Source organism: Amphibalanus amphitrite, unplaced genomic scaffold (genome assembly GCF_019059575.1).
Source record: "Amphibalanus amphitrite isolate SeventyFive unplaced genomic scaffold, NRLGWU_Aamphi_draft 000421F_arrow, whole genome shotgun sequence".
Lineage (NCBI taxonomy): Eukaryota > Metazoa > Arthropoda > Thecostraca > Balanomorpha > Balanidae > Amphibalanus > Amphibalanus amphitrite.
Genome location: NW_024881915.1, coordinates 120,675 through 143,935, shown reverse-complemented (window position 1 = coordinate 143,935; position 23,261 = coordinate 120,675). Strand labels below are relative to the sequence as shown.

The 23,261-nt window shown below is 54.4% G+C and overlaps 1 protein-coding gene across 1 annotated transcript; it reads left to right on the top strand.

Moving 5' to 3' along the window:
* Positions 1-362: 362 nt before the first annotated feature.
* LOC122391079 (myophilin-like) lies at positions 363-22,658 on the top strand. Its single transcript, XM_043384641.1, has 4 exons — positions 363-533; positions 20,284-20,420; positions 21,564-21,768; positions 22,121-22,658. Exons 1-4 carry the CDS (start codon positions 480-482, stop codon positions 22,289-22,291), a joined length of 567 nt encoding a protein of 188 aa, XP_043240576.1. The 5' UTR covers positions 363-479; the 3' UTR covers positions 22,292-22,658.
* Positions 22,659-23,261: the final 603 nt, after the last annotated feature.

Below are 23,261 nucleotides of genomic sequence, written 5' to 3'. Positions count from 1 at the left end.
CTCACACAAGCTAGCCTGGACAACCTACATGTATTTTACTGAGTCGTTTCGTCACGTAACCTTAGAAGAAAAACTAGAAATTAGCTAGTGTCTTTATCATCAGTGACTAGGTATCTTAGGATACGCTAAACCAAAATGGGGAAGTAGAATAAGCCAGATAAAGATAAAGCGTGGGTTAACATTAATAATTTAAGTATGGCCGTCTATGTGTGCATCATTGCTAACATTTCTTGAGCAAACAGCTTCTTCCGTCAGATACCTAGGAACTGAATGATCCGTACCCATACCACGAACTCACATGGTCCGTCTCTCTTCCAGCTCCCATATTCTCCGTCCAGCAGAGGGCGCCACCTCTGCCGGTCCGGCGCCGCCGCCCCCGGCCGGAGCGGCTGCCCCGCCCTACACCACTCGCCCGCCAGACCCGGACCGAGCCAGACCTCCGCTGTTCGCCGCGCGACCGCCACCCACCGTCCGTCGCCATGTCCAACAACCGTGCCACCAAGTCCGGCTTCGCCGCCGAGGCCCAGAAGAAGGTGAGTGACCTGCGGTGGTGGAGGGAGGGTGGGGTAGTGGGCAATCAAACTCGGGAGGGGTGCGTTGGGTTACGGCGCATAACACCACATGAAATGCCGTGATGAATGTAGAGCATTGATGCTGATTCTAATGGAGGAATGTAGCCGAGTGTCCGCGATGTCTGGTCGTTCACACGGCTGACTGTGTGGGTTACGGCCGTGCCATCGGTGTCGGTTCCGGTGGGTGGGGAGACCACGGTGGTCCGGTCCGATCAGAGGCCGGACCATACCGGTTAGGTCCCTATCAGCCACAGCCGCCATGCTGCAAGTGCACACAGTTGAATCCGCATGAATGACTTGGCAAACATTGCACAGGACGGCAGAGCGTGATGGCTCAGCACGGCACGGCACTTTGCCAATCGGTAACCCAGAGATAGGAGGTGAAGACTGGTGAAGGATCGTCGGAAAGTTTGCCGACCGTTTATCTGATACGTTCTCTAGGTCTAGGGTCGCGCGTACTCGTGCGCTCAAGCCTGTTCGCCCCAGTAACTTTCTAGCTTCCAGAGTTCAATGAGAGTGCATTTCAGATGAACTATATAAAAAGAAATATAATATCAAAAAGAAATTTAAAAAGCAACGCGTACTTATTCCACATTCAACCTACGTGCTGAAACTTAGTTAACTCGTTCAAAAGGCTTTTCTGTCCCGTCATAGCCGACCTAAACTCCGCTGCGCGATGACACGTCCACGGTAGACGGCGAAAATGTCAAAGCTATCACGTTATTTTATCGCCATCTATCCTATTCGGCTCCAAGCGCTACCGCCTCTGAAAGCTTCACGATAACTAAGAACACGTATTTGATTGGTGACGGCACGCTAAGCCCGGGATAGAGCGGGATTAGCCCGAGGGTGTTAGCGTTGTGAGAAAATGATATCGCGGTAAGTTCGCCTCTCGAGATTGAGCTCACCGGTAGCCAAAAGATAGACGCCGTTCAGATAGCAGTGCTACTGTCTAAAGTCATGGTGGTACGGCGAGTGTCACTCCGCTCTCACACCGCCGCGCCGGTGACAGGGCTGACATATGACAGGCGACACGCGGCTGATGGACTGACGGACCCCTATACGGGACCGATGCCGGCACAAAAAGCCAGCCCGAGCGACTCGCATGTGTTACCACCATCCGGCACGGACGGCTGTGCAGTGTGCAGCGCTGGCGAGCCACTTGGGACGGACTGACACAGGGCTGCCACTTGTGCACCCGGCGGCTGTGAGCCGAGCGGGTTCGGCCTTGCAGGCTGCCGCAGCCACGAGACGCCGCTGAAGGGGAGAGGTCAGACGAGTCTGATAACGGCTGGTAATCCCTGGCCGGCGGCGACCACCTTCCTCTCCGCATGTAGTGCCAGGGCCTGTAAACTTCATTATAATTAAATATGTTCATTGTTCTGTCAGCATTTTCTTGATCATAGTCTTCTTTCTCCTTTTTCTTTTAAATATAAATCTCAACTCACGAACCACGCTCCTCATTTGCTCGAGAAATATGATCGTGACATGGAAAGGGTTTCCCTGGAAGCGTTGGACGAGCTGAGAATTTACCGGAGAACAGCCGTGTCTGGCCCGTCCACTCTGTCACACATCTGTGACTGTGACCGACTCATCTGTGACTGTCTCCGCGGGACTCACTCCGCCCCGGTGCGGCCGGCAGATGGGTGATGGCACCGTCCAGCCGTTCCCAGACTACACCGCAGACGTTTGTCTCCCGGTGTGACTGTCGTGGCGGTCTGAGACCGCGGACCGTCACCGTTTGACTCGGCTGGAGACCGCGGCTGTCTCAGACCACGGACCAATGTCCAGGACCGACCAGGGACCGCTCTGAGGGTCGGTGGTGGCGCCGTCAGTGGCAGTTTCTGTGAACGGACCGCGACGCCGCCACCGGTCACTGCCACTCGACTATTCACTAGCTCCCGACCAATCCCCGGTGTCAGCTCGTTGACCGTCCCATCCAGCTGCCGTCGCTCGGAGCGGTCCAGCGCGGCCCTAATCTGGTGTAAAGCCGGCCTATTAGTGGCCAGTGGGCGGTCGGCGGCGCTTTCAGACGCCGTCAGCCGCTCGGGTCGGCCCGTGACACGCCCCAGACAGCGGCATCTGGCTGCGGAATGTGCCCGGGCAGATATCCGGCCGCGCGCGCCCCGATAGACAGGCTCGGCTCCGCGGTGGGCCGCCGGCTAATCGGCACGCGTGAATGGAATTGCGTGACGCGCCACCGCCACGCGCTACCCACTAATTATCGCCGTGGTCAGTCCACGCGACACGGCCGTTCCCGCGGTAACTGGGGTGAATTTACCGGCGGTAGCCAATTAGTTTCCAGTTTTAGCAGATGTAAAGGGCCGTTTGACGTGGAAGGGCTCCGCCCGGACAGTGGGGCCGCCGTCGTGATATCACAATCATGGACCTCAGTTTTGTCTGGCTCCAGTCGCTCCGGGCCGACGCTCCGGACTGCGGTTCCGGCTGGCTGGCGCAGCCCTCAGCTCCGACAGCCTCCTCCATCTGCCGCCGGCGGGCCCGCGCGGCCTTGGCCGGCCGGCGCACCCAGCGGGTGCCGCTCGGGGTGCCGGCGGGTGCGGCGGACGCACCCAGCGCCCACCGCCCGCCGACCCAGCACCCAGCGCCAGCCCGCCGCTCGCTGCCCGTCGCTGCTATCGCCATATAAGGCGTCCGTCCGTCCGTTCGAACAGCCAAGGCCGCTCAGGCGCCGTCGAGCTGACTGGGAGCTCGGCTGACGAGCGCGCCGGCGCGAGCGGCATGGCTGGGAGCTGAGCTCAGAGTGGAGCTAAGAGCTGAGCTAAGAACTGAGCTGTAGGCTATAGGCGGTCAGCTGCACTGGAAGCTGAGTTTGGGGCTGGTCTAGTATGGCAAAAAAAGGATATCCACAAATTCGATCATGCGTAAATATATGGAAGTTGGACAGCTCGTCGATGGGAGGTGTCCGAGGGGCGGAGGCAGCCCCACCTCTCAGTTGGTCCCATAACAAAAGGCCAACCAATCCATAAATCCAACGGCGGCAGACTACCACGAGCTGTCGACACCGAGTATTCAGTATTTACATCCTAAGGGCCGAGATCAGTGGCGCCGGCCGGTCAGCCGGGCACCCCATCCATACATCCTTCCCCTGCGACATTAATCAGACAGAGAGGCAGCAATGTTTGTAAACCACACCGTCATTGGCGCCATCCACGGAATGCACAAGCGCACCAAAGAGGTGAAGTCAGTGCTAGAGTCGAGGCTCTTCGGGCCGGGTCCGGAAAGGTCCACAAGCCGCCATGGTCACTGGGCAACCATTTCCCTATACGCCCTACAGCGCACTCGTTTGGCGCTTCACTCGTCTTTCCACGCTCGGGTAATTCTCCCCACACTCCAACTATCGCCTCCCTCCCTCCAGTTATCGCTCTGTGGTTCGGCACTGCATCCCTTTCCTCTTGCAGTAAAAACAATACCAACGTCCCCGCCTCCACTTCCGTCTTTCTTTCCTCCTTTATCTCCACCTCTGCACACTCCTTCCGACACAGGCCTCCCGCCGCCCACACCGTCCACCGTCCACCATCCGCCGTCTGCCGCCAAACCTCCGCCGTCTGCCGTCTACACTTTGCTCTTCCGCCACCCACCGCGGTTCCACCGCCCGCCGTGGGACAAACCCACCGGTGGGGTGCGCTGACCGCTCTCGGCGTATGCAAATGTCCACCGGTCGGCGCACCTTCGACCGACAGATGGTCCCAGGTCCGGCCACGGGCCGCTCGAGGGTCATACTCAGCCAGCAGTCATGAGTTCGAACGCCTCACACAGCCGGCGCGGCGGTCGGTTATACGGGTGGAACAGGCCCGGTGAGCAGCTGAGCTGAGCTGACAGTGTGAGCGGATGTCAGCCGTCAGCAGCCGTTCGTCAGCGATCAGCGGGCAGTGATCGGTCTAGGCGTGCCTGATATGTTACAATGTGCAATGTCAGCAGTTCCATGGCTGCTGAAGCGCTGAATCGCCAACCGTCTCATCTGCCGCTACATGAACCGCTGCACTGGCCCTCCTCTGGCCAGACTGAGGCCAGTAGGGTGGAGCCGTCTCGCACCCGGGGCTAACCGCCTGGGGAGCAGACACAAGGGACAAAGACGGCTACGCCTCGCCTCAGCTGCATGTCCTTGCACAGGCGCGCTCATTTACGTGTTGTGGCAATTTCGAACGCCTGGGTGCGCTCAGTCGGTGACTGTTGTTCCGGCGGTTTCGGTGACTCATCTCCAGCCTCAGGCGGCAACGGCGGCACCAGAGCTGAGGCGTCGGCAGTGAGGGCGAGGGCGAGCGGAGAGGGTGCGCCGGCGCGCGCGCTCACTCCTCCAACCGACCCTCCAACGGCCGCCGCCGTCCCGCCGGCCGCCCGAAAGGTGTGCCGCGTTTGAATGTTTGGCGCGGCAGCGCTGTCAGCCGCAGGAGATCCGGTCTCGCTCGCGCAGAGCCCACCTGGCGGGCCCGCAGCAGCGGAGCTGGTCCGCGCGGAACCCGCTGTTGCTGGGAGGGGTCACACGGGACGCTGAGGGCGACGAGGTACCGCTTGGTGACAAAGTGCCCTGCCGGCTGTCCTGTGACACTTGTCAGGCGCGTTGGTCGTCCGGCGCCGCGGTAAGCCAATGATGGACGGTCGTGCCGCGGCGTAACTCGTACACAGATGACGTCAGTCTGCGGTGACTGGGACGTCAGTGACGTGGGTGCGGTGCGCGGAACCGCCGGTGGTCCAGCGCCGTCAGCCCGGCCCGGCTGCCATTTAGGGTGCGGGGAGCCGACAGCTCTGCCCGAATACCATTCAGGGTGTGGGACACCGACAGCCGGACTGGCGGCTGAATCACTAGTCAGGCGACCACTTCGCCGGTGTGAAGGCCCGACTTGAAATGAGCGAGGCAGTGCCCGGCCGCGGTCCTCACACGCGGAACGGGCGTGAAACGATCACGGAGCGGGACCACCTGTCTTGGTGATTGGGCTGCGATCCTGTCCTGCTGCAGCCAGCCGGCCTATAGTACCGCCAGGTGCAGATGACATTAGACAAGTTTGTGGAGGGCTGCGGGAGCCCGGGAGGCCTATTCATGAGACTGCCTACCAATGTAGGTAAAGATATGTCAACGCCGCACAGCTGTTGTGTAGTGATTTATAACAGGATAGCGCTGGGGTTATTTGACTTGCCAGTAGTTAGCTGCGGGCCCCAGCGATGCATTTAATTGCTTGATTTCTGGACACAGCGATTTGGAAACCGACTGCTCCTAGCAGGCATCCCGTTCAGAAAAACTGTCGAAAAGCGTTGGCATGACACATTTAGTTTTCAGCTTCCCAAGTAGCCTTCCCTGATTTCCGTTGCAAGATATCATGATCATCATTCACTGAGCCCGCGGCCACGTCTATCGGTTGTATATTTTCGCTCAGCGGCGCACGGAGTCGTACACGCCCGGGGAATGCGAGGAGCACTGGCGGCGGAGCGGCGCCACAGCTCGAGCAGGACGACAGACACGGTCTGGACCTGTGCACCGAGAGCGTATTTACAAATTGCAACCGAGCTCCGCCGTGGGGTAAGGTGGGCAGGGGTTTTCGCACTACGGCTGCGGTTGAACTACCGTCTGTGGTAGAAACTTCAGTACGATGGCGCGTTTCATACGAAATGTGGCGCAATGTTTGTTTGCTTGTGAACTTGTACTGTTATTGCTGTGAATTCTTGAAGTGGGAGTGTTTCAATAACAATTTGTGGATTATTTGAGTTTCTTTATATAAACATAGAATGGTATTATGAAACATTGTGTGGAAACTGCAAATACTGATATGATCAATTACTTAGTTTGGGAATTGGTACACATTTTGTAGAGGTTTGTCTGGCAAATGGTGTAACAAACCTCAAGCCTATCATGATCTGAAGCTGTTGTAACAATTCAAAATTGCTTTGATGTTACATAGTACCTTGTTGGAAAGACTGGAGCATGGTTCAAGATGATGTGTAAAATTTCAAGATTTGTGGGAAAGCTTGTGACTGAAGAACGAAAACATTTCTATATGATGGCTCAATCAAACATGGAAATGGACAACAAAAGTAGAGTTTCAACATTCCAGCATGTGAGAATAACTTCAGAAATTCATAATTCTTGTAGTATTGCATTCTTCTTATGTACAGTTATAGGTTTTGTTAGGGTATTTGAAATTCATTGTGTCAGTTGGGATATAGATGGATTGCGGACAAATTTTAGAATTATTGCATGGTAGCTAGGTATAAGGTACTTGTTTGGTTAAAAGGTATGTGATGAATGCCATGAGAAGGTTTTTTATGATTTAATATATGGTCGTTGTTGTACCTACAAAAATGCAAGCTTACTAGCAACTAGTTTCTGAATCAAATTGAAAGTATTTGCCATGAATGTAAATATGTACCTGCAAAGTATGTCAATAAATTTGTGTGATGTTACCAGGGAGCTTTATCATCTGGGCATTTATGTCGCTTCTTACATTAGGTGTTCAGCATAGTAATTACAGATGAACTTTGTGCCAATATCTTCAATGAACAATGTATGTAGCATGTCTACGACCCTCACTGATCCTACTATAGCTATAGGCATTTGGCACCAGCAAGACCAAGGGCATGAACTTCACAGTTGCTCAACCTTTTGTCATGTACCACCAGTCACTTTTTTACTTAAGGTGCACATAGCAGTGCACACAACAATGTGCAGAGGGCCTACACAAAAACAACATGATTAGTGTGCACTATGCACATGATTGTACCCTGATTATTTGAATATTTTTATCACTCAACAGTCAACAGTCAGGAGATAATTATTAAATATCACATTTATTTATTATACATCACTTGTCAAACAAGATGAAGAGCATGATGACACACATTTTGACAAGCAATCATGCAGGGCTGCGCCTGCGGAGTCGATGGATTTTCGGCGACTCCGACTCCGACTCCGACTCCGGCTTTCAAAAACCAGCTCCGACTCCGACTCCGACTGCGGGCAGAATTGTCGACTCCGACCGACTCCAACTCCCGACTCCGACTCCGCAGACCTAGCAGGGCTGCGGAGTCGACAGATTTTCGGTGACTCCTACTCCGACTCCGGCTCGGGTTTCTAAAATCGACTCCGACTCCGACTCCGGTCACAACTGTCGACTCCGACCGACTCCGACTCCGACTCCGACTCCGCAGCCCTGATCATGGTAGTATTCCAATAAGTTGGACAGTCATCTCCCTGGGCGTCATTTTTCCAGGAAGGTACCTCTGCAGGTGTTGTGGTAGGCTAGGTTGAATTGGGTCAAGTTAGGCGAAGTAAGCTGGTTAGGACCCGGTCAGACCGTAAGGCCTGGTCAGGTTGATTTTAATCTTTCATTCTAATTTGACATAGATACCTATTACCTATGTTTTTGCTCCAGCCTGAATTTCATTAGGTAATGAGTTAATTTTGCTTTGTTTTTATCTGTCTTGTTTTGTGTTTTTGTCCCTTATTCTTGTCCCTTATGTTTTGCCCCATAGGCAAGGGTGGAGCTTTTCCAAGGAAGGTGGTGGAGCATGATTGGAGGCGCTCAACCACACGGCATAGGAGGGCACGGTTTCTGAACGCGCACTGATGCCTGATTCAAGCCACGCTGTCTTCATGCGTGGCGGCGCGCTACTTAAAAGTCCCTAAAAGAACGGGAAGTGATGCCGATAGAACCTTCAATCATTCTGGGCTAACGCTTATGACTTGGAAAAAGTCGCGATCCCAATTCAATCGAAAACCTGTGGGCTCTTACTTTAGCAGGAGGTGTATGAAGAGCCACCCGCCATAAGCACTGCTCAACCGCAGGCACAGGTTTAGACGGCGTTGGTCCGCATCAAAGCCAGTGTGCTGGAGAATCCATTGGCTGAAATGCTCCAGAACATTCGCCACTGTGTGGGTTCCTCATTTCCTCTCTGACTGTCCTTTGAAACCACTCCAAAGATATGCAGAAACCAACGAGGTGAGTATACGAGGTGAGTAAACTGTGTTTTTTATGAAAGGTGGCTACAAGCTCAGTTAAAAGAAAAAGTACCAAATTGTTTTGCTTTTACAGCGGGAACAAAGGTGTCCGGATAAGTTTGTTACACCCCCTGTGATGTTCGAATGGTTGCTAAATTCGAAATCAGCTCCAAAAACTAGCCTAGAAACATGTAAAACTCGAAAAAGTGAACCGAGGTCATCAAAGGTCATTGAGCTGACCTGACCTTCAGGTGACCTTGACACCCACCCTAATGCATGGGACCAGCATCATATGACATGTTTCAACGCTTGAAACCACGTGAAGACTGCAACCGCGCGGCTAATGCGAGTCGACATACGCCGAATCGCGATTCGGGCCAAACATGGTCTCGAGTAATAGGTCACAGGTCAAAGGTCATTTGGGTCAGGGTCATGAAATTTTCAGGGTAGGTGTAAAATTGATAAAATCGGGGGTATTGAAAGTTTCGTCGCGATCGGACGGATTTTACGCGAGTTACTCACGAAAAACCGATAAAGCGCACCCAAAAAGGCAGAAATATGCACATGCGATATCCTATACTGCGAAAAAAGGTGCATCATTTTTGAACGTCGCCGACAAATTGTAATTACCCTAAGCTCAGGCAGATGTATGGTAGAAAATCCCCCAAGTGAAATACACTACGGCGGAAATAAAATACCCTACGGCGGAGCTCGGTTGCAATTTGTAAATACGCGCACCGAGACGGCAGCTGCGATACACATCTAAACACACACGTTGCGCTCCACGGGGGCTTGTCGACATCGCTCACCGCTCACGATTAATCCATTTTTGAAAAGCAAGGATTAGCTGTGTTGACGGGATTCCGGGATAGCTGATCCAGACTTGGGCTGATAAAAACTATCTTCGGCTGTCCGCCTTTGCTGAATTCATTCATGCAATCCAGTTTTTGAAGACTGTCGTTAGGTAGTTGGACTACTTGTCAGCACTGAAACCTAGCCTAAGCATTGTACGTGTGTACGTACTTTCTTGTGCGCCCGTTTCGTACATTTTGACACCAAGTGGCCGACTGAAACGCTGAGGTCTCACCCCGTCTCAATTGAAAGCCTCGTTTATAGCCCCGCCGTTCTTGCGGTGTGGGCCTCGGCTCCCTCTCCCTCTGTCCGCTGCTCGAGGGTGCGGAGAGAGGGAGAGAGGGGGAGAGGCGGCTTCGAAAGTGCAGCGCCGGTCGGTCAAGGCCTCTCTCCCCTCCCCGTGGCCCTGGGCGGCGGTAAACAGCGTGCCCCCGGCCCCGGCCGGCCGACTGTCGCCGACACCGACCCAGTCGGTACACGGTTACACAGTCGGTACGCACCTGAAGGGTCGTCGGGGTGGCGACAGATGTCACCCTACCCCTTCCTCCCACCCCTGAACACACCTGTATGAGTGGCGTGTGCCGCGTGATATACCGACTTGCGCTCATTGGGTCGGGCGACAACGGTGCATAACGATAAAACATGCGGCGTATGTCGCTCAGGGAAGCGCTTATGCAACATGCATTCACTGAGACCATTGTCTTGGCTCTCACGCCACTTGTTAATCTAAACGACGACACTCAAGTATGCCACTTAATATTCCTGTATCTCTGCCCCCGCTCGAGCTCCGCCCCCGGCGGCGGGCCCCAGAGCACCCGGTGCGCCCCGCCCACGCGGGTCGCTGTGGCGGGTGACGGTACGTCAGAGCTATGTGCTGCGGTCACTGAGGCCGTCTGTGGCGGCTCGGATCGACTGAGTCGGACGGACCGGTCGCCGGGTCATCTCGGGCGCCACGTCTCGCCGCCTTGCGCCATATATGGTCAAAGCTGACCGGGCCGCCCCGCGGCGGACGCGTCTCGGCCAAACTGGGACAAGGCGGCGGCGGCGGCGCGGCGGCTGAAAAACCGACCGCCCCGCCCCTCCCGACCGGACGCCGGGCCGCGCATGATAAACGCCGCCATAGCATGACAGTGTGTTGCATTCGGACGTGCAGGCTGGGGCTGAAAAGCAACACACAACTTATCAGGGCTTTGAACAATAAATAACCGCTTTGTTTTGTAAACCGTAGCGATTGGCGACTCTCGTGAATTTTAAGGTGTTGTTTAGAGACATTTTAACGCCGCTGTTTTGGCGAATCGGAGATAAGTTTTTCGCAGACCAGCGGCTCAGACGTATTTCCATTATAAGCTGTAGCTTAATTTATATCTAGTCACTAGCACCTAGCCTTTTATCATTTTATGTATCAGGAATGAATCAAAAAAAGGTTGCAAGGTCACAATCCTAGAGCATTTGTGTAATGGACTTAATAGCGTAGGTACTCCACGATCCGCTTATTAAAAATCGTACTTGGGGACGTTTAGAGCACAGTTCTTGAACGATAAACCTGGGATAATGCTGCACGAGTTGAGATTACGAGCTGATGCGACCCGAGTACAAAAATACGAGCATTCCAGCCGAAACACGTGATAGAAAGGAGGCTTAGAACTATTTGTGCACAGTCATGTAGTACAATGCGCAGCTACGAATTCCGATATCAGTGCATGCAGTATTCACCCTCGAAATTTTTACATATCGATCTCACTCCTTGAAAAGATATTGGCCGAGCCCGTCTTTCTTTTAGTTAATTTGTTGCAAAACTAACAGATTGGATGGCTGCAAAGTTAAAATGTGGAAATAATATCGGTTGCCACTTGCCAGTGCATTTACAACCGACGACAGTGAGCAGTGTTTTCCCATCGGGTAGACAGAGAGGAGTTTTTGAGTCGCGGCAGCCTAATGGCACTTTGTCGTCCGTGGGAACCGCTATCCGAGCGCGTCCGACCTCGATTTTGGCCGATTAAACGGGCCCGTCATCCATCTGTTGTGCTCGCGTGTGACGACGTTCGGATCGGACCATCAGTCACCGGACTGGAACGGGTGTAAAATCCGGCCCGGCAGGTGGACCGGGCCGGCGGACGGGTTAAAATTCCTACAGACAGTTGAACTTTCTACATTCCTTGATCCACCGAGTATCCTGCCTACCTAATCACTGCACGTTCAGCAGAATTACATCAATTTGCATGCACCTGGCATTCGCATTCGCCAGGCACGGGCAGCAGACATGCCTGCGAGATTGGCTGCGCTTCCCGCCGGTACCGCGGGCGGTGCAAGCCGGCTCGCCAGTAGACCGGCCGGTCGCCGCTGCTGCCATGGCGCTGCGTCCGCCTCCAGCCCGTGGCCACCGCGAGCGGCCGAGTCCACCGCCCTCCACCGGCCGCTGGCCACATCCGGGACCGGTGATATCAGCCGCCCGGATGACGTCACACTCGGATGACATCATCACTGCCCTCGGGTGAACGGCGATCACGCGCCACCGAACCACCGCGAGATGATAGTTAGTCTGACCGCGGCCCGAAAATGCTGACTGGATAGTGGATAGCGCGCCCGGTACAAAGTCTGAGATGCCGCCTGGCAGCGTGAGACAGGGTCTGTCATTGGGTTCACGCTTTTCGATATGTTGATCTTTGATACCAATCGAATGTTGAAAGACAGGCATCTAGTGACAATCCTTTCGCTAATCTCTGATGATAGTTTCAAGGAGATGAGTCACACAGTAGCGTCTAAGCCGAGCTTGCTCCTATCAAACATCGCTATGCTGTGCCATATTGCGCCTGATGCTTGATATCCGTCTCTTTGGTCCCTTGGGTTCAGCTGTTGCCACTGTTTCTGCTGCTGCTTTCACTGCTGCTTCTGGTACACACTTCTCCATCTCTGGCACCGCTCTCCTGGGGCTGCTACCCGTCTCTCTCGCTCCCCTGGGGCCGGTACTACCCAGCCGCTGCAGCTCGTGCACTCGGCAGCGCTGTCCGCGGCCCGCAGCTGCAGCACTGGTCTGTCGACAGGCGTGCTCCCCTTCTCAGACGGTATGCAGACCGTCAGTCGCCTCTGCGGACTGTCGGACCAGACGATGCACACACACACACACACACACACACGAAGTTTATTGTTCTAGTACATCAGGTACATCAGATTTGCATCACGGAGAGTTGGCGCAAAAGCCATAGGCTTATTTCTTGGCGCCAAATCTCAATTGCTCTACATAGCAACATTCAACATTCACATGTCTGCAATAACATGTGACCAGAATGCCGTCAGAATGAGTCTGCCGTCGCGCCGCCGGCGCCGCTCGGTCCGTGGAGAGACGGCCTTCCATCAGCCCGCCGAGGAGGCCGCCTCCTCTATTGGCGGTGGCTCTGCAGCCGCCTGTTTACGGCACCGCGGCTGGGAACTGAGTCAGCGAATTAGGCCGAGGGTGTGCGAGCGGTGCACGATGACGTCAGCCCCTCGACTAGTCTCCGGGCCGGCTGAGGTCACCCTTTGACCCGAGGTCTTCACGCAGGTCGTCAGAGTTCTGCCAAAGGTGATTTGTGCCACATAGTTCGCACTTCGCAGTGCACTATTCTCAGCTTGGAGATCTAGTCTGCGCTGATCTCGTGATAGCCACGATTAAAAAGCATCACCAAGAATCAGATGTCGAGTACCGTGACAAGTCACGGTGAACCTTCAGTGGCCGCGGCCTGACATCATGAGTCCATGACCCTCTGCTTCACCCGCGATAGGCGGCCTGGTGCGCGGCGTCCGTGTGTATCCTGTATCCCTGGCCCGTTTCCGGACTGGTATCCGATACGGTGATGTCATCGCTGAGACTGCCATCACCGCCGGAAACCGCGGTCTGGCCTGCGGCGTGGCCCGGGGCGTATAGAGCCCAAAACGTGGCCGCGGAACCCGGGGCAGAGTGCTCAGACGTGGTGGCGGTCTCGTCCTCAGATAGTCCGGGGTCGGCCGGAGCGGCAACTCGCGAGAAAAACTCGCCGGGTCAGGCGAAGTGCAAGGTTGACGGCTGTGCGCCAGGCCGGCTTGACGGGTCGCGGATGTGGCACAAGGCCATGGAGTATGACACACTGACTTTGAACGGTTTTTGTTGCCAGTGCAGATGCCACGATACGAATTCATTAGACACACCGTATACTGGCGTATACAGTGCTATCACAGCTCGGTCTATTCATAGGCTGACTCACCGTATGCGCCGAGGACACACATCACATTGCATTGCAAATGACGCATTTTCGAGAAGTGGTGGAAGGATCGTACAACCATATTTGGGAGGGCTGGTTGAGTAATACTCCGAATTGGGTCTTTATCACCGAATCGGCTCGAATCAACGCTGACCGGCTTACGCAATCCGAAACACCGTACGGCCGATTTCGGACTTTTGAGACAACAGCCAGTCTACACCGGATTAAGTGATTCATTTTATCTAAGGAATCTCTTGAGACTTTGCGATGAACGAGTAGCAGGCCATGTTTGCCATAGAAATATTTGTGGGTGCCCCGTGCCTTTTCTGCAACCATTTCTATATTTCTAATTCAACTTGAAATATGCATTGAAAATTTATTATCAGCCTTTCTATGGGGCGGATTGTTTCACGCAGATAAGCAGCGACATTTTTAGCGAATACATTTTGTCCAGGGAGCAGGTATGCAAAGTTCCGCTCTCTAAACAGTCTCCCGGCATCGTCACTTCCCAGGCGTTTGCCTGGATGTCGTAACACACAGACACGTTGTGGCCGCGCCATCGCTGCCGAGCGGTTAGGGTCGGAGGCTAGCCGGCCTCAGGTCCAGAGGCCGCATGAAGGTCGGCTGTGGTGCGCCGGAGATGTCGGGACGGGCCTGCACTCGCCCACCCAGGCACCTTTCACCGGGCCGGCGCGGGGCGGGCCGTCTCAGCGACGGAGGGTGCTGCTCCACGGTGGAGGGAGAGGGCGCCGGAAGACCGAAGGGAAGGGATCAGAGTAGAAGTTCGTGACTGAAAGATTTGGAGCTGAGCCATGACGTGATGACTGAAAGAGAATCCAAATGGGATTACGAAAGGCGCGAACTGAATGGAGTCAATTAGAGCTTCGGCGAAAACCGAGGGGAATCATAGAGCATTTTCGTTAGAAGTAAAGCTCTGGGCAGTAAAAAAGCAAAAGTACAACACCGGAACGCATTGCTCGAACTTGACTTACCAAAAGGAGAAGATAAACACCCTGGCAAGTGGACCGGAAGAGGATTCAGACAGAAGTCCCGAAGGGTCGAAGGTGACTGATGACGCCTGACGGGAAGACGACACACAATCGGCTGACGATGGGCCGAGAAAGCAGGAGGTCACGACTCGTCCGTGACCTGACCTCGGGCGGAGCGCCACTTATTGGTTAACGTGCAGCTAATGGGACCGCTAAACCAGAGTCTTCACTTAGCGTCGGACAGAAATGAATGACCGTTTGCTGCGGAGACAGATGCAAGGTTTTAGACGGAAACCTGACACAAATAGACTGTAGACATGAGTTTGGTAGACATCTCGCAGGGGAGGTGTAGTGCATAACCTTTTACCTTAGCTATCAAAAAGTTGACAAGATAGGTTACATTCCATTTTACTTGGGAAAAATAAAACATCTGACGTCTGATACGACCTCATCATAGGATTAACAGTAGTAATCAACCAGTACCTAACCATGAGGCTATTGGCTGACTATCGTTTCACTTTCTTTTCCCAACGTCAAGGTGAACAGCTTAGTCAAGCCACAAATTAAATGTCTATCATTGTGTTCAAACTACAAATGAAACGACTCCATTCACTCTCAGCAGGTATAATGAACATTTTGTTTGTCGGATCCAGTAACAGCCTCACAGCTAAGCCGTCGACATGAACGCGTCGTTCGTGAGGCCGATGTTTAGGCTTGATATCTCGCTTGCTGTTGTGGATAAGAACTAATTGTGGGTGGAACACGGCTAAGAATTGGTTGTAGACGGTCAAATTGATCAAAGTATTTATCTCGAAACCATCAAACCAAACCATGGCTGTCTTAACAACAGTCAAAACTCCAAGAAGGCTTTGAGAATTGAACTGCTACTTAGCAGGCTCATTTTTTTTTCTTTAGCCACTGTGGAACCAGCTGCATTACCGAACCTCCGCCAATAACGTTGGCCTTCCTCCACGCGGGGTTTGTTTTCCGTCCCACCCCGAGACGCCCCATATGGGGAGCGGCGGCTCCTCGGCGAGTGTGTCACCTCCGTGTCTGAGACCACTGTCAGTCGAGAGCGGCGCCACAAGAAACAAAGGCCCTCGGCTGAATGGCTGATGAACGTGCCGCGGCCGGGACGGCGGCGGCGGCGCGCGCGCGCTCTCCAAATAAGGCCTTCATCCCCGCGCGGTTGGGCAATCGCGGTCAGAGCCGATGGCGTCCGGTGTCGACCAAAGGTGTGAGCAGACAGACTATCGGGTGGCATCGGCCCCAGCCCGGCCCGGCTCGGGACGATGGAGTGGCCGTCGCTCCCCCGGGCTATCCGACAGACGGCTCGGAGAGCCGGACGTGGCAACAGTGAGGCTGGGGGGATCCATGTGATCGCAAGGCACCTCGCAGTTGCGATCAAACGTAAGTTGAATCGGAACAGATATTGGAGGGATCCATCACATCGTAGGCTAAGTAGATACGCAAGTTGTATCGCAAATGGTGAAGATACGAACTAACTTTACGAATCTTCTCGGTCGATCGGAAGGCCGATCGTAGCGAAGCTTTACTTCTTTCTCAAGAGAAAAATATAAGAAATTTTCAAAATTTTCACAAAACCGAAATATATGTTAAACAAATATGGTTGATGAACACGTGTGCAAAATTTGAAGTCGATTTCTTCAAAAATGGCTGCGCTAGAGCGTTTTAAATTTACACGTTGAAAACGGTCACTTTCACGTCCTTTTTGTAATTATTTTTTTTTCCAATTTTGAAATTTAAAAAGTGTTTTGGGCAATTTTTCGCGTTAATTGCGAAAATCTGACCAAAACATGTATCGCACCATCAATGATCCTATACGCCATCAGAGGCCGCGCCGCGGACAGGTGGGCGCGGCGATACCTAGGCCGCGTGGGGGTTACACTGGTGTTCGGGAAGGGCTATGTCAACGCGAGGCAGGCCGCGGGGGAGCCGGTTGCGGCGCCGGTCCGTATTTGTCGGCGCCTAGCAGAGCAGCGGTGCGTTTATGGCGGAGGGAGGGAAGCGGTGTAGTGTCGGCAAGGCCGCACACAGGAGAGGGCACACGGGCCTCGCCCCATTCGAGTTGGGGCCCCTAATCTTTAGACCGCCGAAGACCATGTAAAATGAACTGAAATGATGATTAAAAAGACCGGGAGGGCCCATCTCGTTCCCCAGCAGGCCCATACGAGTCCATAAATGCCCAGTAGCGCAGCCAGGGGTATTGTGGTGAAATTTCAATGGCCCTCAAAAGACCTCAAAGGGCCCACAGATGGGGTCACCGGGTCCTCAGATGGTCTCGAAGGGCCCTCGGTTAGCGTCAAATGGCCCTCATCTGGTGTCAAAGGGCCCTCAGATGGCCAAATAAAGGGCCACAAGATGGCCTCAAAGGGCCCTCAGATGGGTTCAAAGGGCTCTCAGCCAACGTTAAACCTACCTCAGAAGACCTTAAAGGGCGTCAAAGGGCCCTAAACCTGCGTCAGAGGGCCCTGAGCTCGCGTCAAACGACCCTCCGAAGGCCTTAAAGAGTCCTTAGCTTGTGTCAGAGGGCCCCCAGCTGGTGTCAGTGAGCCCTCCTCAGCTGGCGCCAAAAGTCCATCTGAAGGTCTCAAACGGTCGTCAGCTGGAGTACAACGGTCTTCAGATGCCGTCACGCGGCCCTCAAAAGCCTCAAGGAGCCCTTATAAGGTCTCAAAGGGCCCTCATTTGGCCTCAAAAGGCCCTCCGCTAGCGTTAACCGGACTTCAGAAGGCCTTAAAGGGCCCTTATCTGGTGTCAGAGGGCCCCCAGCTAGTGTCAGAGGGCCCCCCGGCCCTCAGTTGGCGCAAAATGGCCATCAGAAGGCCTCAAACGGTCCGTAACTGGAGTCAAACCGCAACGGTCCTCAGGTGGCGTCAAGCGGCCCTCAAAAAGCCTCAAAGGCCGCTTAAAAGGCAGCAAAGGGCCCTAATATGACCCCAAAGGGTCCTCTGCTGGCGTCAAACGGACCTCAGAAGGTCTCAAAGGGCGTCAAAGGGCCCTGAGCTCGTGTCAAATATAAAAGCGCCCTTAGCTGGTGTCAGGAGGCCCCCAGTTGGTGTCAGCGTGCCCTCAGCTGGTGTCAGAGAGCCCTCAGTTGGCATCTACTGGCCATCAGAAGGCCCCAAACGGTCCTCAGATGGCGTCCAACGGTCCTCAGCTGACGTTAAGAGGCCCTCAAAAAAGCCTCAAAGACCCCTCGGCTGCTGAAGAGGCCCTTAGCCTCAAAGGAAACTCAAGAGACGTTAAACGGCCCTAAAAAAGGCTTGAAAGGGCCTTCTGCTGGTGGCAAAGGGCTCGCATATGACATCAATAACAGCTTTGTCAAAAACGGACCTGAGAGACCTTGCCGGTCCCTGGTTATAAGGGACTCCTGTCTCTTGCAGTAACCTGAGTGGCCCACGTTTACTGAGGGGCCCCTGGTTATTGAAGGAGTCCATGGTTACTGGAAGGAACCCTGGTTATCAGAGGGTTCCCTGGTCACCTGGTGGGTCCCTGATCAATTGAAACCTCCCGATCATCTGAGCGCCCCCTGATTGCCTTGGTCTTGGCGTTGGCGTACAATTTAAAGTCGTCGGCACACTGCGGCCTCCTCTTTCTCAACAAGTCCCTCTATTTCTTCTGCAGCGAGGGCGATTTCGTCAAAATACTCCTACATCGCGAAGCCTCGTGCGCAGACGCAGTCTTCGGGGCGCTCGCTGCGCCAACTCTTGACGCCAACTGACGGGCTCCAAATGGAACAGATGGACTCCGAAACGAACGTGGGAATGCCGACACATCATCCCTCCAAATTTACAGAGGAGGAGATGTCCCTGACAGCCCATTTGCAATAGGGGTCACTTTTACACTATAGACGTATGGGGAATTCGACCTTATCGACATGGTACTACGAGGTCAGCTGATCTGCTTGGCATTTAAATCGTAGTAAAACTGGCATTTAAACGCTGCGAAACAACTTACGTACAACGTAGCTCCGATTTGCCGCTCTTTCTTTTTCATCCCTCCGATTTTCTTCCGATCAAGAGAAGTTTCGTACCGAGAGAAGTTTCGCAGCCACGTCCGATATAACTTACGATAGCACGGATCCCCCCAGCCTGAGATACGTTGGATATCGGCGAGAACGTTCGTAAGGACGTGTGAACGTGACGATATTTGATAGAACGTCGTTTATGACGTCGTTCATCGTTATCAAAGGTACGAAATTCTCAGAAAAAAATTGTATTAGAGGCTTAAACTATCACCCAACTGGAAAAGCATTCAGTCAAGTTCACTATCACACGGGAGATAGGCGAGCTTTCAATTATCGGAACCAGGCTCCCCAGTCACGCCTCCCACTGCGACAGATCTCTATGAAATAACTGTCGGAGCTTTACAAGTCGAATCCCTTCCCCGGCGATGAAATACGGCATTGTTACATGGCTGACTGTCTATTGGACTGTCTCCACCGGCCCGCCTCCTCCGTCCGCCTTCTGTCCCGGAACCGGCCATGAGATGTGCTGCCCAGTGCCCATTGAGATAGCACTATCAGGGCATAGGAAAGGCCAATAAATCCCAGATGAGACGCACTCCACCCACGCTCCTCCGTCGCTACTGCGAGATAAACTGATACGGGGCTTAAGGCGTCATCTGAGGTGACAGATCCGTGGAAAGATACCATAAAACGCTGTGTGATACCTCACTGCGTTTCATGATTTTGTAAGAAAAATAAGTTTTACGGATCAAAACATCGTTATGGGAGAGAAACAGCGTTATGTTTAACGGTTCAAATAAAACCTCGACCGCGCCGAGATCCGAGTTTCGTTTCGGTCCAGCAGCTGCTGAGGCCTCTCTCAGCCGAGCTGAAGTCTGGGCAGTGCCGACTCAGCATCACTGAGCGCTGGGCGTCCCCGCCCCGGCCAGGTCCGGAGCTCCGGCACGCTGCTGCACAATGGCCGCCCGACCAGCGCCGCCGCCTCCCACCGTCAGAGGTCATGCAGCGGTCAGCCGGGCCGGACCGAGCCGGTTGGACGGACCACGGACCGCGGACCACGGCAGGGACCGGGGACCACGGACCACGGGCCAGAGACTGGAGAGTCGTGGATGGGGCACGGATTAGAGATCAGATCCCGATGATCATGATGATGATCAGGGGTATGTGGCGGACTGAAGGGGCAGATTTTTAGAGGATCGAGGAGGAAGCGAAATGAGAAAGGAGAGGACGCGGCGGTCCGGCGCTGCGGCTCCGGCGGACGGGCCGCACCGGCAGGCCGGCTGCAGCACCCCATCAATCAGGCGCTCCGCATGCAGCCGGCGTTTACGAGTCACGATCCCCGGTAGAGACGGCCGGTGCATACTGCCGGCGTCCGCCGTCCGCAGCGGCACCCCTTTATCGAAATCAGCCGCCGGCGAACGCCGCGCATGCCAATGAAACCAGACCGAGACCGCAAAAAAGGCGCGCAAACAGCACGCACAGAACAGGGGCGAGAGACGGAGCGTGGTGGTACTTTGATTAGTGGGGCACGACGGCTGTGATGTATGACAATGTGACGTGACCGGACGCGGCATGTTCGTGTGACGTGCCCTGATCCATTGCGTGGTGGCGTCCTGTGACGTGCCATTTCGTGATGAGTTCGCTCGCTGTGAGGCTGTGCCCAGCCGTGAGAGTGACTAGAATCCGTCTGACGTACCATTATTGTTTGCTCCGACAGATTCTGAGCAAGTACAGTCCGGAGCTGGCCTCTGAGACGCTGGAGTGGATCGCCCAGCTGACTGGCGAGAGCATCAACACCTCCGGCGACACGGCCAACTTCTGGGAGACGCTCAAGGATGGCATCCTCCTCTGCAAGTGAGTGAGCTGGGCGCGCTCGGGAGTAGGAGACGGCGACAACAAAGCAGAGCAGGGGTGGGACGAATACGAATACGGATCACCGGAAACCATAGCGTCAATCGGTATACAGTAGCAGCACCATATCGTGCACAAGGCATATACCTAAGATATCAATCTTTCGGTCAATACATCTTAATCCTTTTATCTATGACAGTCAATATAGGCTAGTCGCCCGATGAAGTCATTGCTGTGGGACCGTCCCACCGGGCGTCAGGTCCGTGCAGCAGCGGCGGCGCTGGCTGCACCGTTAGGCCGTCCAGCAGGTGATCGACCTGACGGTATCAGTGCCGACATCTGCCCCTATTTACCCTGATTAAGTGACGGCCACATTGCCGCCATGGCCGGCCGCTGTTCAAATAAACCCTCCTCGCCGCATCCCGTCCATCCGGCGCTGGCGGCACCGCGTCCTCCGACGGCGACCGGCCCTCACTGGACATTGCATGCTGCTCCTGTCATCATCACCCCGAGAGGACGCCTCAGTCGCTGACGGACTGACGACCCCGGCGGCGTCAGTGACGGATGGACATCCCGGCGCGCCGACCAACTGACAATCACAGTCGGTATAAACAGAGCCCTCGTCCTGCTCTGAGTGTGTCTCTGTGCGAGCGGCAACTCTGTGAGCTCTCGGAGACGGACTGACCGGCCTCCGCGGCCTCTGTGACCTCTCCACCGGCGGCACGTGGCCACGGCGTGACCGTGCCGAGCGGAGCGCTGACGAGCGCACCACCCCCGCGCCGTGGCGAGCCGCCCGCCTCGGCTGCGGACGGAGCACCCCAGGGCGCGGTCCGAGTGAACCCAGTGGGAACCGCTGCCACCCGACCGTGGCCAACGAGCCACGACCGCCGCCGACCGAAACACGACCGGGAAACGATGACAGCGCTGCCCTTCTCAGAGCTCGCGTCTGAAATATTTATCACATCGGGGTTGATTCATTTCAGAGAGCTTTCTAAGTGACCCATGACGACATTCGTTCTGCACGAGTCGTTGACCATTATGGAGATTCGACTGAAGCTAACGGACCGATGATAATTAAGAGGTTTTGCATTAATCTTATCCGCTGTCTCGATTGCACTGACGCTAACTTTCTCTGTATCATTTCAGCCTGGTTAACCAGATCCAGGCTGGCTCCGTCAAGAAGGTCCAGCAGAGCAAGATGGCCTTCAAGTGCATGGAGAACATCAACAGCTTCCTGGCTGCGGCCAAGAACCTGGGCGTCACCTCTGACGAGCTCTTCCAGACGGTGGACCTCTGGGAGCAGCAGAACCTCCACTCTGTGGTCATCTGCCTCCAGGCCCTCGGCCGGAAGGTCAGTATTCGACATTTGAAGTGAACAGAGCGACGAGGAGTGAGCTTCTCTCACGTGGAACGATTTGTCGGGTGCGTTGCTCTTAGCTCATAGTTACATAAGTCGCAACGTGCATTAGGCGTGAATACTGGATGATATCCTGTCTTTTAGTTAAAAAGCCAGCTTCTTCTATATCTGACATACGAATGATGTCCCGAACTGAGTATATTTATCTTTGTAGCGTTTACATTATGGGTCATGCTTTTCGAAGCGTGTTGTTCTTCGTTTGCACGGGCCTCGGATCCCTATAACATCGTTGAGTTGCAAACATCATGGCACCGTCACTGACCGAGCTCGCCGTGTGTTGTTACAGGCGCCCAACTACGGAAAGCCCGGCCTGGGCCCCAAGGAGGCCGAGAAGAACACCCGCCAGTTCACCGAGGAGCAGCTCAACGCCGGCAAGAACACCATCGGCCTGCAGATGGGCAGCAACAAGGGCGCCACCCAGTCCGGCATCAACTTCGGCAACACCCGGCACATGTAGGCCGGCCCGCCGCGCGCGCGTGTGTGTATTTATCAGCATTCCGTGGGGACGACCAGGGCCGATCCGCTTATTTAAAAGGCGCGCCGGGGTGCGGAGGGAGGGGAGGCGACGCCCGGCTGACCGGAGAACAATCAGTGTGGGGAGATGGCCGGTGGGGAGGGGGAGAGCGAGAGACAAAATGCATTTACCGTGCGTGTTACGTGGTGAGCGTGTGTCGCGCCGGGCGCCGCCGGTGTCAGGTATGTGTGATCGAACCGGGACCAGCGCATCGGCGGAGCGCCCTCTTCTTGTGACCGGCTACCCTGTCCTTACCGTGCCTTCCTCTGTGGTGTTGAAATTGTTTTTACAATAAACGTCTAATTGTACACTCGTGACTTTAGGGAGATCGTGTTGCTACTGACGTAATCAACGAAACTGGAAACAAACACCGAATTCCAACGCGAACACGTCCACATTCTGACGCGTTGCAACATATGCAATACGAGTCCTTGAACCAGAAACGGGTCTCCAATTCGTACACCCAAGGTGACGGAAGCAGGTTGGTAAAGGTGGGACCTGCACGTGCAGTAAACACATCGGAACGTGCGGCTTTGTCGGAAATTTCGACGGAAAACACACAGGTGCGATACTCAACCGCAGTTTCACGTCCCACCAGAAACAAGCTTCCCCACGGAGTCGAAGTAAATTGTAAATATCCGACTGCTAACGCATTGTTGTGCAGTCTGTGTGCACACTGCGCAGAGATGAATTTTGAGAAGGGTAACACGATATCGCACCAGACGCACAATAAAATGTTGTGAGTTGCAGAAAAAGTCAAGAATGAGGACGCATGACGTATGAGGTGAGAGTATTCACGAGGTTTTCACTTGGCAAATTTCTTGGAAATAATATAACCTCCAGCTTCAGCTTCCAGCTTCCTTTCGAACAGAGGGTGTTTTAATTTAAACAATGTAATGGTATTCAATTGCAA